We start from the raw sequence: 15289 nt of genomic DNA, 5'->3' as shown, positions 1-15289 counted from the left end.
ACACACAAAAAAACTACAGCAGCTCCTGTATGTGGATGGTAGCATTGCTTGAAATATTAAACATAAATGTCACAGCCTTTCCCCCTATCTATTGCTCCTCCTCTACCTTCCTTTCCCTCCCAGTTCTCCTCTCCTGTCCTCCACTGACAGTTTCCTGTTAATGAGTTTCATTTGCACAGGAGACCACAGAGTGGAATAAAGAGTGGGCAGCACACACACACACATACACCGCAGGTAGTAGATCTCTAGCTGAGTGTACACTGCCAGGACCATCTCTCACATCACAGTTCCAGCGCTGTGTAGGGAAGGCCAGCTCTAATAAGGCCAAAGTTACCCCTCTCTCGACTGAAATCTCCAGAGAATATGCTAGTGGGCACCAAACGACATCATAATGTGAAGAGTATGGAATCAAATGGAAGACCGGTGGTTGCACTACTGTCACTATTAGCCTGATGATGACTGGAGAGCGATTTCAGCGCTGCCTTTGCTCCCCAGCTAAAGCCAGACCCAAGGCTGAGAGGGAAATTTTGTTGCTCTACAAACGACACAGGCTTGTCCTAATTCCTCGAAGAACACATGGCATGCATAAACGTCCCTGGATGTTAGGATTGGGCTTCAGTTTGTGAATTATTTAAAACAAGCTTAAGAGGTATCCCACTGATGATAAGATGGCGGTTCCTCACACAGAACTGGAGGTCATGAACTTTCCAGGAAAAAGATGCTTTCAAAATGTGCGATCACAAAGATAAAGAGTGTACCCCGAAAGAGTCACATACGTTCTGTTCCAGCTCTTCACTGAACATTCAGACTGGAAACTGCATGTTTTTTATGGCTGCATCATTCCAGCGAATTTCGGCGTCTTCCAAATGATTTCCTCCAAATTTGTTTGCTTTTAAAATTGTAGATCCTCTCTTAAAATACATTTCTTTTTTGGGTTTGATCAAAGTGGCTGCACAACAACTGGCAATTTAAGTTCTTATATCACGGTAATTAGACATGTTGTGCCACAGCAGTTGGCACTTGAGTATCACATTTAAACTTTAAACGAACTTTCAGCTTTTTTATATGAAGCACCGGCTGTTCTACATACACTCTGCCTTTCTTAAAAGGACTCACTTGTCAAAATCTAGTTTCTAACCTTCTCAGCGTGTCGTTACAGTGTTTTTCATATGCCAGATGACACACAAAGAGCCACATAATAAGTCGGTTTGAAATAGCGTACCGATGACTCAGTGTTTCAAAAACATGGATTCCGCTTTTATTCATAACAAATTAATGGAATGTATCCTGTCCACTTGTGGGCTGGGCTTTTCCATATCATTATTCTTCTTCACAACTGGATTCTGGTTAGAACTCTCATGGCTGAATTACAGCCTGCCGTTGTGTAGCACACAGTAGCTTAACAGAGTTTGTGCAGATTGGAGCTGGTGTGCTCCAGCTGCAGCAACTGGGGACTTCATAGAGTTATTGACTCCATGAAAACAAACTTAAACGGTTTTTTTTGTTTTTTGTTTTAATGTAAATGACACTGTAGTTTTGCTTTGCTTTTATATCGACAGTAATCATTATGCTGTCATATATATTTTAGTGAGGAAAGTCTTTTAAGAGGACATCACTCTTGCAGTCTTGCCAGCCAAACACCAATCTGCCACAACATTAAAACCACAACATCGATCACGCCATTAGAATGCAACGTTCTGCTGGGAAACTTGGCATTCATGTGGATGTTATCTTACAGCACACCGCCCACTTTAACACAGTACCAGACCACTTTAATATGTGTTTTTATATTTGTTATTTTGATACACTGATATGAGCTTTGACGGGGTTAAATCTATGTTTGGAAGACTAATGATCATTTCTAAGAGGATTTCGTAGACATAGCAACCCACTTTCAAACCATGGCACAAGAATACCACAGTAAATGTTTATGCATCACCATGTCTACACCTTACACTGAGTTAGCTGGCCTACAGTCAACAGAACATGGCTGCTTCTGACAAAACAATATCATCCAATTTATGCCTGATAACCTCAGATAAAACAAGCCTCAGCGACTGATTTGAACCACAGACATACCTTTATACATCATATGTACACTAGCTCCTGTGTAGACTTTACAAAACATTCATTGTCAGAGAACCAACAACAGTAAATCCCTTATTAGGTAAACAGAAAAAGGCAGGAAAACCAAACAGAAACCATAACCTTAGAGGTCTTTTGTATTTTATAGTAAGCCACAGACTAATATTTGCTTGTACACACTGAAGCTGACAATAAATTATCAGGTATAAATGCCCGTTGTGGTGATATGGCTGCTTAAAACCGAATGAAATGATAGAATGCCATGATGTCAACAGTGGCAAAGAGAAACAGGCGATCCAGTGAGGAAGTCATTGAACCTTAAGCTGTGGAGAATTTTCCCCCTCATGTGCACAAGTGTGATGCTGTTTGTCTATGAGTCTGATTGGCTTTCAATCAGGGCTTGAACCTGCTGAGTTCCTACAAAGGTGGATTATGCCTGCTGGCAAGTGCTCAAGTACTCACAGGGTGTATCAAGGGCATAGTGTGCGCTCTCTCTCTCTCTCTTACACACAGATAAACACACACAAACACACACAATGAAGCTAATTATAAACCCCCCGTTTTTTTTTTTTTGGTGCAACTCACATCTCTAAATCTGTTCCAGGATCTGTCCTTGTTGTACTGAGCCACGGTGCCCAGCCATTTCTCGTTACTGTTACCGGAGACCAGCGTTTCTCCGCTCAGCAAGAGAGCCACGACAGGTAGCAGAAAGAAGAACATCTTCTGGAAGCAAACACAAGAAGAGAAGAGAGATTTATAGAGTGAGGAGGGAGTGGGGGGGGAAACACACATCCAGAGGAAGAGGAGGATGCTGCTGCTGCAAAGTGCACGGAGAGCAGAGTGAAGTGACTTTACAGAAAACACACAACTCTCACGTCGTGACGCATAGTGGGTCAGGGTGTCACAAACACACACAATTAAAAACAACAACCGAAGCGGTGTTTGTGGCGGCGCGCAGTGATCATTTCATCAAACTGCTGATCCTTTTTTCCCCTCCTTTAATCGGATTATGAACATTGGAGAGTTGTCACCGCGGCAGATGGGGCAGCAGCGAAACCAGCAGCTCCGGAGCTTCACCCTCCTCCTCCTCCTCCTCCTCCCTGCATCCCTTCCTCCGCTAATTTAAAAAGCAATTAGCGGCGTCAATAGAATTCACAACTGCCGCCCACCCCGGAGCTTTGTCTCGGCTTTCATCTTTGCTTTCTCCGCCGGTTGATCTGACAATTGACTTTCACATTTAGATTTCTTTGTGGGTACAATTTTTTTTTTAAATTAACAAAAGGAAGAAATCCCCTTCAGTGATAGTGCGTTACCTACCTGGGATACTTCGTTGGTGTCCAGTTCCGATTCCCGGGGGAAAATAAGTCCACGGCCCCGGGCGCTCCGGTAGTACGACCCGACAGCTTTTAGGGGGATTGACGGCCAAAAAAAAACAGAAGAGGGAGCAGTGAGGACGAGTGGACCGGGTCCGGGAGCTTTCTTTCTTTCTTTCTTTCTCCTCCTCCTCGGTCACCAGACACCGCCTCCTCTCTCTCTCTCTCTCTCTCCCTCTCCCTCTCTCTCTCTCACACACTAACCGTGTCATTGATTTTCAGCGGGGGACTTTTTTTCCTATGTTCTCACCAGAGCGCACACAGACAAGCAGGCAGGCAGGATTTGGGGGGGAAGCATGTCAAAGCGCTGTTCTCAGTGTACAAACACAAATTTCATCCCAGTCATCTCGCTTTCTGCTGTACAATCCCAGCTCGTGTCCACTATAATAAATGCAATTAAGTTATATAAAGCGTAAAATCTGCACATGGATCCAGTTTGGGGATGGGTTGAGCGGCTGAGGCGTTTCAGCACCTCGGACAGAGGCAGCACCGTTTATTAAAAAATAAAACATCACAATAATAAGTGATGATTCATAAATAGGCCACATCCTGTAAGTAGGACGTTCATTTTTTGGGGAGGACTATAACGATACATGGTTAAATATTTAATCTTTGTCTCTCTTTTGTGCACGTATCTGATTTGATGGATGTCTGTGGTGAGCAGGAATAATGGAATCACTCTCCCTCCTGTGCGTTCTGCTCCATTGTCTTGTTTTGGCACAGCCACGCGTTTTGCTCCTTATCTCCTTCAAAGTTTCCCTGCACTAACTGTTCTGGCTGATATCACTTTTTTTTTTCGTTTGTACGGCACGTTTGGAAAATAGGCTACTACCAGGATTAATGTGGTCGTCATGAAAAGAAAGGCTTTTGTTTTATTTATTTTTTTTTTTTGCAATTCGGTCTCAACCTGCTACGTTGCAAAACTCCCTGCTCCTGTAAGGAGGCTTTTGTTTTTCCCCAAAGTTTTATTATATATTTAGAGTAAGCAGCCCAAATGTTATTGTACTATTTTAATCTGGATTATTTTGTCACCTAAAGTTCAGTGCTGGTTGAGCAAAGAACTTTTTTTCCACCTTCCCTCTGGGGAAACTAAAGCCTTTGAGGATAGAGTCCTACTTTTATTTTTATTTTTACTTTATGTTTTCAGCCCAGAGTCAATGTAGAGTGAAAGTGAAGCACACTAGTTGGTGCTTGCTGCAGTGTGAAAGTGTGAGATCCAGGTTACATTGAGAAGGAAACAAACAAATGACCTAGAACAAAAACTTTAACTACTGTTTGTGCTTCACATGTGTCCACTTTATGTGAAGTTATAGCTTAAAGAAATGAAAGAGGCTGAAGACTTGCTAGTGTTTGGGTGTGTGGTGATGCTTTCATACAAATCTGGTTCCAGTGGCCTGTTACCAATACTGATGAAAATCATTTAGATTCACTTAATTTGAATTTAAATTCAGTTTTAAAACGTAACCTGCTTGTAGTTCTGGTGTTCAAAGAAAAGTGCATCACCTTAGACTTTCTCATTTCTAGCCTCTTTCCTCAACTGTACATCACATTAATAACTAACACCGCACAGGAAATACAAAGTAAACATTGATTAAGGCAAAGCCACCTAGTATTTGACACTCTTAAAATATTCCAAAATGAGCATCTGCAACCTTTATGCAATAGTTTTACTACACACAACATGTATGGCTGAAATGCTGCCAGAAGCCATTTTAAATGGAAAACCAAATGAAAAGTTCACCAGGCAAGAGGTGCAGGAATGACAGCAATGCTTGTGGAGAGTGCCTATAAAGCTGAAAGTAACAGCTGATGCACTCTGTGAGAAATATTGCCACATGCTTATGTTATTCGGATGGCAAATGCAGCTTTACAGGGTGATGCACTTACTTTGGACACCGGTGCCATGTCATATGTGCAATATGAATTGTAGTATCTTCTGAGCATATTTTCATTTTACAAACGAGAGAACACAATTTCTTTGTAGGACCCTGCAATTTTCATTTGGGTCATTGCAAGCTTTTGCCAAATAAAAAAAAAACATAATGGAAAAACAGAAACAAAGAAGAAACATATAAAACTTTAGTAAAGCTGCTGACATTTAAGTTATATATTGAGTTTTGCTACAATCATCCTTATGCTGTAATATATTATTTAGTGAGAAAAGTTTTCTAAGAGAACGCTACTCATGCAGCAAATCACACAGCGCCACAACAATAAAACCACAACACTGACTATGCCATTAGAATGCAATGGTCTGCTGGGAAATTTGGCCTTCATGTGGATGTTACCTTAAAGCATAGCACTGACTTTAACATTCCTTCAGGCTAAGCACGCTTCCAGCCTGGAAAAGGCTTCCCCCAGCAGACCCTGCCACACCTCAAAACCTGCTCAGGAATGGCTTGAGGAACACAACCACGAGCCCAAGATGTTGACTTGGCCTCCAAACTCCCCAGATCTCAAGCCAATCAAGCCTTGACAAGATGAGCTCGAGCAAGTCCAATCCAAGGAGGCCCAGAGGTCAGTGTCAGTGGCCCAGCAGGTCAGATGGGAACCAATACAGCATCAGCAGGGTGGTGTTAATGCTGTGGCCAATTGCTGCAAATCCAGAATCACTGCATTCAAGAACTTGCTATGTCCATACATGTGTATTGTTTAAAAAAGGAAAAACAAACAGGTAATATGCAGTCACCACATCAACACTATAAAGTTAAAGGATCAAAGTGAAGGTCTGCTTAACACAAGCAAACAATACGACTGTCCTCTTTCGAAACACATTTCTCACTGTGCCATCTTGCACTGTGAAGTACTGTTTAACTGGCCGAATTGGAAAGCCCTATAAGCAGCTTATGAGCTAAATGACTGTGAGACACTTGAGTTTGACATTTAGAAGGTCTTATAAGACATTTATATGCAGCATACGTTAACAGTTGTGAAGCTTGAGTTAAATGGTACCCTGACATTTACAGTAACTCTGGTTGAAGTTGGAGCAAGTCTTGCAAATGCGATAAAGAGAGAAGGATTTTGCAATGTTCACAACATTTGTAAAGATGCATTTCCTCTAAGGCAAACATCATGTTTACAGTATAGTTGCCCATTTAAATCTGGTGTAAATGTTTTTTTCCACCCTAAAAATACTGATGGTGGTCACAAGAATAGTTTTAGAAAATACCAGAGATTTTTTTTAAAAAACGTGTCTGAAATGGTGCAAGACACAGTAATATTATGCAGCAGTGATCTATTCTGGCAGTTTAAACCACAGCAGACATCACAATTGGATGCAATGGATGTGTTAGAGTTAGAAACAGAGATAGGAAGGCTTTTACCAGCAACAGAAAAAAGGCCCCCATATGACATATATTGTCAATTTTCATGCTTGGGAAGAGAAGATGCAACGCCATATATTATATATGCAACATTTTTGATCAATCTTCCTTGTTATTATGTTGCTATAACACAATAACACAGCATCTCCTCACTTTCTGGTTTCAAAGGATCCTGTCCAGGCCCACTTCAGTCTGATTTCCTGTCCTTTTTTTTTTTTTTCCTCTAAACCCTGTCCTCCATGGGGGCTACGGGACTTGAAGTACAACAGCAGCTGTAGGGGAGCCAATTTTGAATAATAAAGATCAAGATATATGAAACAAAGCAAAGGGGGGCAGGGAGTGCCCCAGCACTAAGTTTACAGTCACACATCCCCCCACACTGGAACTGCAGATGGTGAAAGGAAAAAGACGGAGGGTGTAGAAAAGGAAAACAAGAATGATGAAACAAGATTAAAGTAGCGTGCGTGCATGTGTGCGCGTAGGTGTGTTAGACTCACGCGAGGAAGAGATGAGAAGGGGAAGTGTGCAGGAGATGTTTGAAAGTGAGCAGTGGGGTGTGATGGACTGTTTCTTAATGAGCTTTGTGTCTCTAACTTGTGCATGAGAACTTTCAGTTTCACTCGAGTGGCTCCAGAGAAAGGCTCCATCAGTCTGCCTGAGAACGGACCATGATCATAAACCATATCAGTCTCCGAGATGATACCTGCCTGGGCTGTCCCACTGTGCGAGGTGCAAAGTGTTGAGAAAGGCAGCTTTTCCATCACACAACAATTCACATCTCTGCTCGGTGCTCTTGGGGGCATTCATAAATCCAATTACACATCTGACGTTCCACATAGGATGAAAAGAGAAAACTCATAGAGCATGAAACACACCAGCAAATGGGATAAAGAGTTTAAGTGTCTCAGCATCCCGATAGATGTTTTTACATGCCATATGCATCCCCTAATCAGTTCCTCATCAAGGACTTCAGTGACAGTAAACAGAATATGACGTTGATGTGCTCAATCTAAAAACAGAACTAATTTAGCATCCAAATAATAATGAGATAATGTTCAGCACATAAACACATTAAGTCAGCACATATATCTGACTCTTTTAGAAACAACCCGCAATCTGCTTTGATGTTCTCCTCTGTCGTTCGGGCACTACTGCGTTTATATGTCATCTTTTTCAAAGCAAAGAGATGGCTGTCTCTTGTTGTCATTTCCCTTAATATCTGTGCGATAAGCAGGTTTCTAAAAGCAGAAAGAAAAGTTCCAAACGATCACAACATTTCTTTGTCGAACTGAAAAAGAATTTCTAGTTTCAAAAATGAGAAGGGGATAAAATGAGAAGACAAACATACCACAAACAAACCAATTAAAAAGTGGACACATTTATACTTTAAAGTCCATCAACTAGTCTTGATTTCCCCTCCACTGAGACATCTTTGGAGGATGCGACAATGATGACTCTGCAACACCCAATTATAGATAAGCGAACAAATTATTTTAAATGAAATATTACTGCTGTTACGAGATGACACGGTGACATTTCATTTCCAGATAAATGAGCTGTAGGAGTATGTTCTTTTTGGGCACCTGTGCTGCGGAGGACGTCCTGACTCAGATAGCAGAGTAATGGGTTTTGGAATTACCAACTGACATGCTTTTCACATGTTAGGGTTTTGCTGCCTTTGAAATACGAAAATTAGGATTGTGGAGCAGAACTGTGAGGTTTAATGACGTCAGTAAACATTGCAGGTAGACGAGCTGAAAGGTGCCACTCAGCATATTTCAACACAAAAACAGTTATCCAACAAATCAGAATGCACGCTAAAAATTTCTCCAGCCTCTACCACAGGAGAACTCATGTAAACAAACAGATATAGCGCATTAATCAGTGAACTTTAGAGGTGCTGGTAGGTGGATTTAATTTACCTCCTGACAAAACCTGCTTTTCTTTGCTTCTTGTCTTTGTGCTAAGCTGAGTTCACTGGCGGTTCGAGCTGGCTTTAGATTTACCTTTTCTCAGCAGCAAAACAAATAAGTGTCTTTTCCAAAATGTCAAAATACTCTTTTGCAATACAAAAGACAGGATTGAGTGGCAGGACTGTTGGAGTATTGCAGGCAGAGGAGTGCTTTCCATGGAGCCCCTCAAATTATAGAATGCGTGGCTGACCTTTGACTATTTCTTTGTACGACACAGATGACCTAAAGTAGTGAACCACATAAAAAAATTCTATAACATCTGCCATAGGAAAATCTGTGGATACAATCTATGCAGCAAAACTATCTAAAAAAAATATGTTTGAGATACTACGGACCACTCAGGCAACGCAACATGGCACTGAACCCCTGAACATAACAAACATCATACATAATATAGGCATCCTCAAAAGGCAACATCAAATAGATTAGCCAATATTTCTGTCTTAGCATATTAAACAGAGTCTTTGATACCTGACACCCATAGATAAAGAGAAAACTAACAGAACCAGAGACAAAGCGGAAGAAAGAGGAAAGCAAAAATTGAAGGATATTCAGCATAGGTAAAAGTTTGCTCAAATTTAATAAAGTATGGCATAATCTAGTCCTCCAGCAAGACAGACAAGACACAGACAGTAAGGCAGACGGTGCAGCTGTGGTCAAGGACAGACGGATGAATGAATAGGTAAAGATCATTCAAAAGAGCTGCCTTGATGATACAGAACAGAAAAATGCAGAAAACATTTCAGAGACTCTAATAGCACTGCAATCTATGTGTTCAAGGTTCAAAGACCCCCGAGTGCTGGAGCTGATTCCAGAGGAGCAGAGGACACGGAAGAGGAGAGGACAGTTTAGTGTTATAAAGCAGCAATGACACAGGGAGGTTATCTTCTCACAGCAGCCCACTGTTCGCGAGGACACAACAGAAAGAGAGATGGACTGCAATGCAGCATAGCCCCAAAAATCTGCTGGGCCTCCCTCCAGGGTAGCAGTGAAGAGGCAACATGCAAGGTCACTGAGGTTTCTTGACTTGGTGAGGATAGTCTTTCTCAGGAGGAGTTCACACCAGAGAAACAACAGTACCCCAGGGAGGGCTGTTTGACACCATTATCTGCATCGGAACAGAGTAGCCCCCTCTTCACCATCTGTACGACTTCACATACGAACACCTTCGAGAGCAATCGTCTCCCACTAGGGGTTTTATTTCTGTTTATCACGCTATTAGTTTTTCACTTCATTAGATATGCCTTGCTCCTGGAAGTATTGTACTGTAACCCGTTTCATTTTACAAACAACAAAAGGGCAAAATAATTCAACACAGGACAAGAGCACAGTTATGTAAAGTGTCTTAGTAAGGTACTGTGCCACCACATTGGACCAGAACTGCTTTTATGCACTGTTGAATGTTTCTATAATTTTCTGGACCTCTGCTGAAGGGATAAATCACTCTTCTCTCATTTGGCGTTCATGACGGTGGAGGAGACTGCTTTCTAACATGTTGGTCTAAAATCTCCTGTTGCTGTTCATCTTTGTATTGATTTGCAGTGACCCTTCTCTCAAAGGGGCCAAGTGGATCCACACCATACCAGACAAATGCCCCAGACATCATAACTGAGCCAATAAATATCCTCACTGTACAGGTTAAGAGCTCCAATTTTTCCTTTAATTTGTCACCAGTCTGTATTTTTATCTAATTTCTTACAAGATACTTCCTGAATAGTTTCTAAGATTTTTTGTGGAAATCCCCAGAATTCACTTTATTTGGTGCTTATGATGAAAGATGGCAGGTCACTAACTCTATGAGTCATGTTTCAACTCTTTTTTCTGCCTTTTCATAAAACAGCAACAAAAAAAAAGTGTCATTTTCTGGCTTCAGGAGATGATCCAAAATAGAGGTGTGAACACACCCTTGGTCATACTGCTTCCCAGCTTGATAAAATACAGGCCTTTCTCTTTCCACAGCAACAGAGAAAAATTCTGCAACTGACCACCGTGGTGGGCTCACAGCTGCCTGAGAGTGGGAGGAAATAGATTACCCTTATCAAGGTTTTCTCAAAGGAAAGTTGCAGCCGTGAAAGCTAATTACACTCCGGCTCCACAGAGTACAACTATGAAACCCACTGATCCCGAACATTTTATTATCTCTAAACTTTGCTGACAGGTATGTGTGCACAAATGGTTACCTGCAGCTATATTTTTAGTGTAGTCATACTATGTGGAATGTGGTGGCATGTACTGCAGCGACAGGAAGGAAGGGTGGGGGCATTATTGTGGATTGAGTGATCTTGTGCCAATAGCCAAAACATAAAAACAAAAAAATAATGAAAGGAGCTTAAAAGGAAAGAAGAAACGTTCACAGTCTGTGAGCAGTGTCCACACATTATCCCTGTAGAGAGGTGGTTAAATATCATCCAATTAATGCTCAACAACAGTTCCTCCAACTCCTTCAAACCCGTCTCATATTTGTGAACACTGTCCACAGCTGTCTCTTTCACTGCTGAACAAATCAGTCATTCCTTCAAATATCTGACACTGACAAGGACTGACTGCCAATTAAGAAGACTTTTCTCCCTCTCTGTCCATCAATGTATCACGATATGTCTTCCCTTCATTTTCCTTCGTGCAGGTCAGAATAATCCCTGCAGAGTACCCTCTGCCTCGTAGCAAGACAGTCAATCTCAAAGACAAATTTTTGGCATGCCTGATCAAAAATGTATTAATATTCCAGAAGAAGGCGTTTAACATTCAACTGGCAAAGTTCAAGCGCAGCCTGAGTCACTGATCACTTATGCAAGAAAAGTGAAATACAAGTAACAGAATTGTGGATGTGACTACACAATACAACACAATATATCTGCAGAAAAGCCTCACAACTGCCAACATTTGTATAAAAGTGAGATATTAAGCAAACTGATTGGGAAAAAAGAACTCACACACCAACACTCTGGAAAACTTACATATAAACACTGTGAAAGTCTTGGACACACATAGTTAAACTGGACCACTGAAACTTTTGACTGGTAGTGTGAACTGTAAACAAAATAGTAAATAGAATTAAAAGAGGGGGAAAAAAATAATAGAAATAATCAGAAACACCCAGAAGCACTCCTGGACACTTAGAAACAAACAGTTGAGAACATGTCAAAACAAAGAGAAACACTCTGAAACACTTAGAATGAATGAGAAATACTCACAGAAAAAGAATGATGAGCACTCTGGGAAATGTAGAAACAAAGAGGAAAAAGTCAATGAATTAATCTAGTATACGTAAAAACAACGACAAAGACTCTGTGACATTGGAAAACACTGAGAAAGAATCTAGTGTGAATAGAAAAAGGGGACATATACACAATTAGAAACAATGAGTATATGGCTCTGGGATACTTAGAAACAACTAGAAAAAGTTTGGGAAACTTCGAAACCATGACAAAGAAGTTTTGGACTCTCAATAAGGAAAAACATCCTGGAGAACTTAAAAATAAAGACAAATACTCTGGAATAATAAAAAAAAAAGAGAGAGTCTGGGATACGGTGACAGAACGAGAAAAAGTCTAGAAAACATCGTAACAATGAATCATAGTCTGTGATACTGAGAAACAATGACGAAATAGTCACTCAAAAACAAAGAAAAAAACTTTCTAGAACACTTAAAAACAAAGATAAGAACTACTGAACATTCAGGAACAATGACACACAGTCTGGGAAACTTAGAAACAAAGACAAACACTATGGCACATTTAGAAAAATGACAAAGACTCTGGGACACTTAGAAACACTAAGAAAGAATCTAGTATAAATAGAAACAAAGGGACATATTCTGGGACAATAAGAAACAGAAAACAAACGCTGGAATGCTTAAGAAAAAATATGACAATGAATCTGGGACACAGACAGAGAAGATAAATACTCTAGAATAATTACAAACAAGGAGAAATGGTGTGGGAGATTTAGAAGGAATGAGAAAGGATCTGGGAAACTTACAAACAATGAGAAATAGTTTAGAACACAGAAAAAAAGAAAAATTCAAGGACACCTACAAACAATGACAAATAGTCTGGGAAACATAGAAACCAACAGAAAAAAAAACATAGGAAACTCAGGGGGAGAAAAATACTCTGAAAAACGAAGAGAAGAGGACACACAATGAGTAAGAATCTGACAATCAAAGAATCTTATAAACTTATATCTTAAACGCTCAATAGCAAAAAAGGAACATTCTGGAACACTTAAAAACAAAAGACAAATACTGTGGAACATTTAGAAACATTGAGAAATAGTCTGGAAAACGTAATAACAAAGAGGAAAAAGTCTAGAACACCCAGAAACACTGGGGAAGAGTCTGGGATACTTAGATACAATGACAGAGAATCTAGGTCAATCAAAAACAAAGAAATATACATTCTGGAACACTTAGAAACAACAACAAACACTATGGAACATTTAGAAATGATCAGAAATAGTCTGGGATAATCTGGAATCTGGAATAATTAGAGACAATAACAATGAGTCTAGAATACTTAAAAACAAAGAAAAAACAGCACCTAGAAACAATAAGAATCAATATGTGATACTTCTAAACAATGAGAAAGGTTCTGTAACAGTCAGGAACAAAGAAAACATATTCTGGACCACCTAAAAACAACGACAAACACTAAGGAACATTTAGAGAGACTGAGAAACAGTCTGGGAACCTTAGAAATAGGAATCGGTGTGTTTGAGGTGCAACTTAAAATACATCCACAGGTGTCCCTCCAATTAACTTAAAGGTTGTCAATTAACCAATCAGAAAGTTTCCAAAGCCATGACATCATCATCTGGGTTTTCCCAAATAGTTTGAAGGCATAGTAATCTTAGTGTATGTAAACTACTGACTTTGAAGAAAGTAGTAAAAAATTCTCTCATTATTCTGGCATTTAGCAAAAATGAATCATTTTCGTAATCCCAATTGACTTTAAACTGACATAAATTTTACATCAAGAATGAGAAAGAAAAAAGGTTTCATGTCTTTTTACACAGTGTATGTAAACTTATGATTTCAACTGTAGATGGAATGAGAAAAAAAAAAAAAACAGGAAACCTAGAAACAATATGAAGGAGTCTGTTAAAAACAAAGAGAAAAAACAAAGAAAACACATTCTGGAACACCTAAAAACAAAGACAAACACTATGGAACATTGAGGAACAATGAGAAACACTTTGGGAAACTTACAAACACAAACAAATAGTCTAGAACACCTACCAACAAAAGGGAAGAGTCTAGAACACCTAGCGATAATAAGGTAGAGTCTGGAACAATTACAAACGAAGAGAAATAGTCTACAGCACTTACAAACAATGACAAAGAATCTAGGACACTCAAAAATAAAGAAAAAACATTCTGGAACACTTAAAAACAAAGACAAACATGGTGGAACACTTAGAAACAAAGAGAAATACTCTGGGATACATACAAACAATGAGAAGAAATCAGAAAGAAAGAAAACAACAATCGAGAAGACCTATAAACAAAGACAAATAGAACATTTTGAAAAATGCCAAAGAGTCAGAAAGAATCAGAGAAACTTAGAAAAACACTTGGAGAGCACAGACCTCCGCCAAGCAGGTCCTTACTGGCTTCTAAGTTGTTAGCTAATGCTATGCTAGGTTTGCATGACTACAGCGATGTTATTGCTAACATAAACAGACAGAGAGTAACTTCAACTAGGTTAGCACAACTTTAGCAATGCGATGGAAATGAAAAGCACCACCGACGCAACGAAGCATGCGTCAGTCATCATGACACATGGAAGAGAGTTCAAGTGAAACAGGAGACATGCTGAGTTATTGATATTGTCACAACGTGGTTATGAAGTTATCTGTTAGCATCTCCGCTCAGCCCACTCCTGTAATGTTGCCTGGCTGTAGCTTCCTCCTGTACTACTGAGAAGACAGCGGTGAGGACTGAGGACTTAATGGAGGCAGAGCTCCATCTAGTGGAAAGATGGCGCAACGACATCATTTTGCGCAACTCCGACACTTAACAGCATTTACTGTTATATGAGAAAATAACCAGATGGTAAGCAAGAACATCACCAAAATTTAATAATCTGTTCATGGTGCCATTATCAACATTTCCTGAAAATTTCATGAAAATACATTAATAACTTTTGGAGTTATCTTGCTAACAAACAAACAAACAAACAAACAAACAAACAAACAAACAAACAAACAGATAAACGCCGGCTAAAACATAACCTCCTTGGCAGAGGTAATAATGACAAAGAATCCAGGACACTGAAAAACAAAGACAAAAACATTCTGGAACACTTAAAAACAGAGATAGATGCCGTGGAACACTTAGAAACAATGAGAAAGAATTTGGGAAACACAAAAACAATGAGAAATAGTCTGGAGTACTTACAAAGAATGACAAAAAATGTGAGACACTCAATAACAAAGAAAAAACATTCTTGAACACTTACAAACAAATAAAACAACTGTGGAACATGTGGAAACAATGAGAAATAGTCTGGAAAACTTAGAAACAAAGGAAAAGACT

The 15289-nt window shown here is 39.8% G+C and overlaps 1 protein-coding gene across 1 annotated transcript in view; it reads right to left on the bottom strand.

Annotated features, from left to right (window-relative positions):
- The window catches only part of spock1 (SPARC (osteonectin), cwcv and kazal like domains proteoglycan 1), a 112575-nt gene extending 109075 nt beyond the window's left edge, over positions 1 to 3500 (bottom strand). Inside the window, exons 1-2 of the mRNA XM_008284571.1 lie at positions 3403 to 3500; positions 2671 to 2808 (exon numbers count right to left, since the gene is read on the bottom strand). Of these exons, the coding sequence (XP_008282793.1) occupies positions 2671 to 2805 (135 nt within the window). The 5' untranslated portion in view covers positions 2806 to 2808; positions 3403 to 3500. The remainder of the gene's footprint in view (positions 1 to 2670; positions 2809 to 3402) is intronic.
- Between the last annotated feature and the right edge of the window lie 11789 nt (positions 3501 to 15289).

This window comes from Stegastes partitus, unplaced genomic scaffold (assembly GCF_000690725.1).
Source record: "Stegastes partitus isolate 25-593 unplaced genomic scaffold, Stegastes_partitus-1.0.2 Scaffold364, whole genome shotgun sequence".
NCBI lineage: Eukaryota > Metazoa > Chordata > Actinopteri > Pomacentridae > Stegastes > Stegastes partitus.
This window is presented reverse-complemented; position numbering and strand designations above follow the sequence as displayed.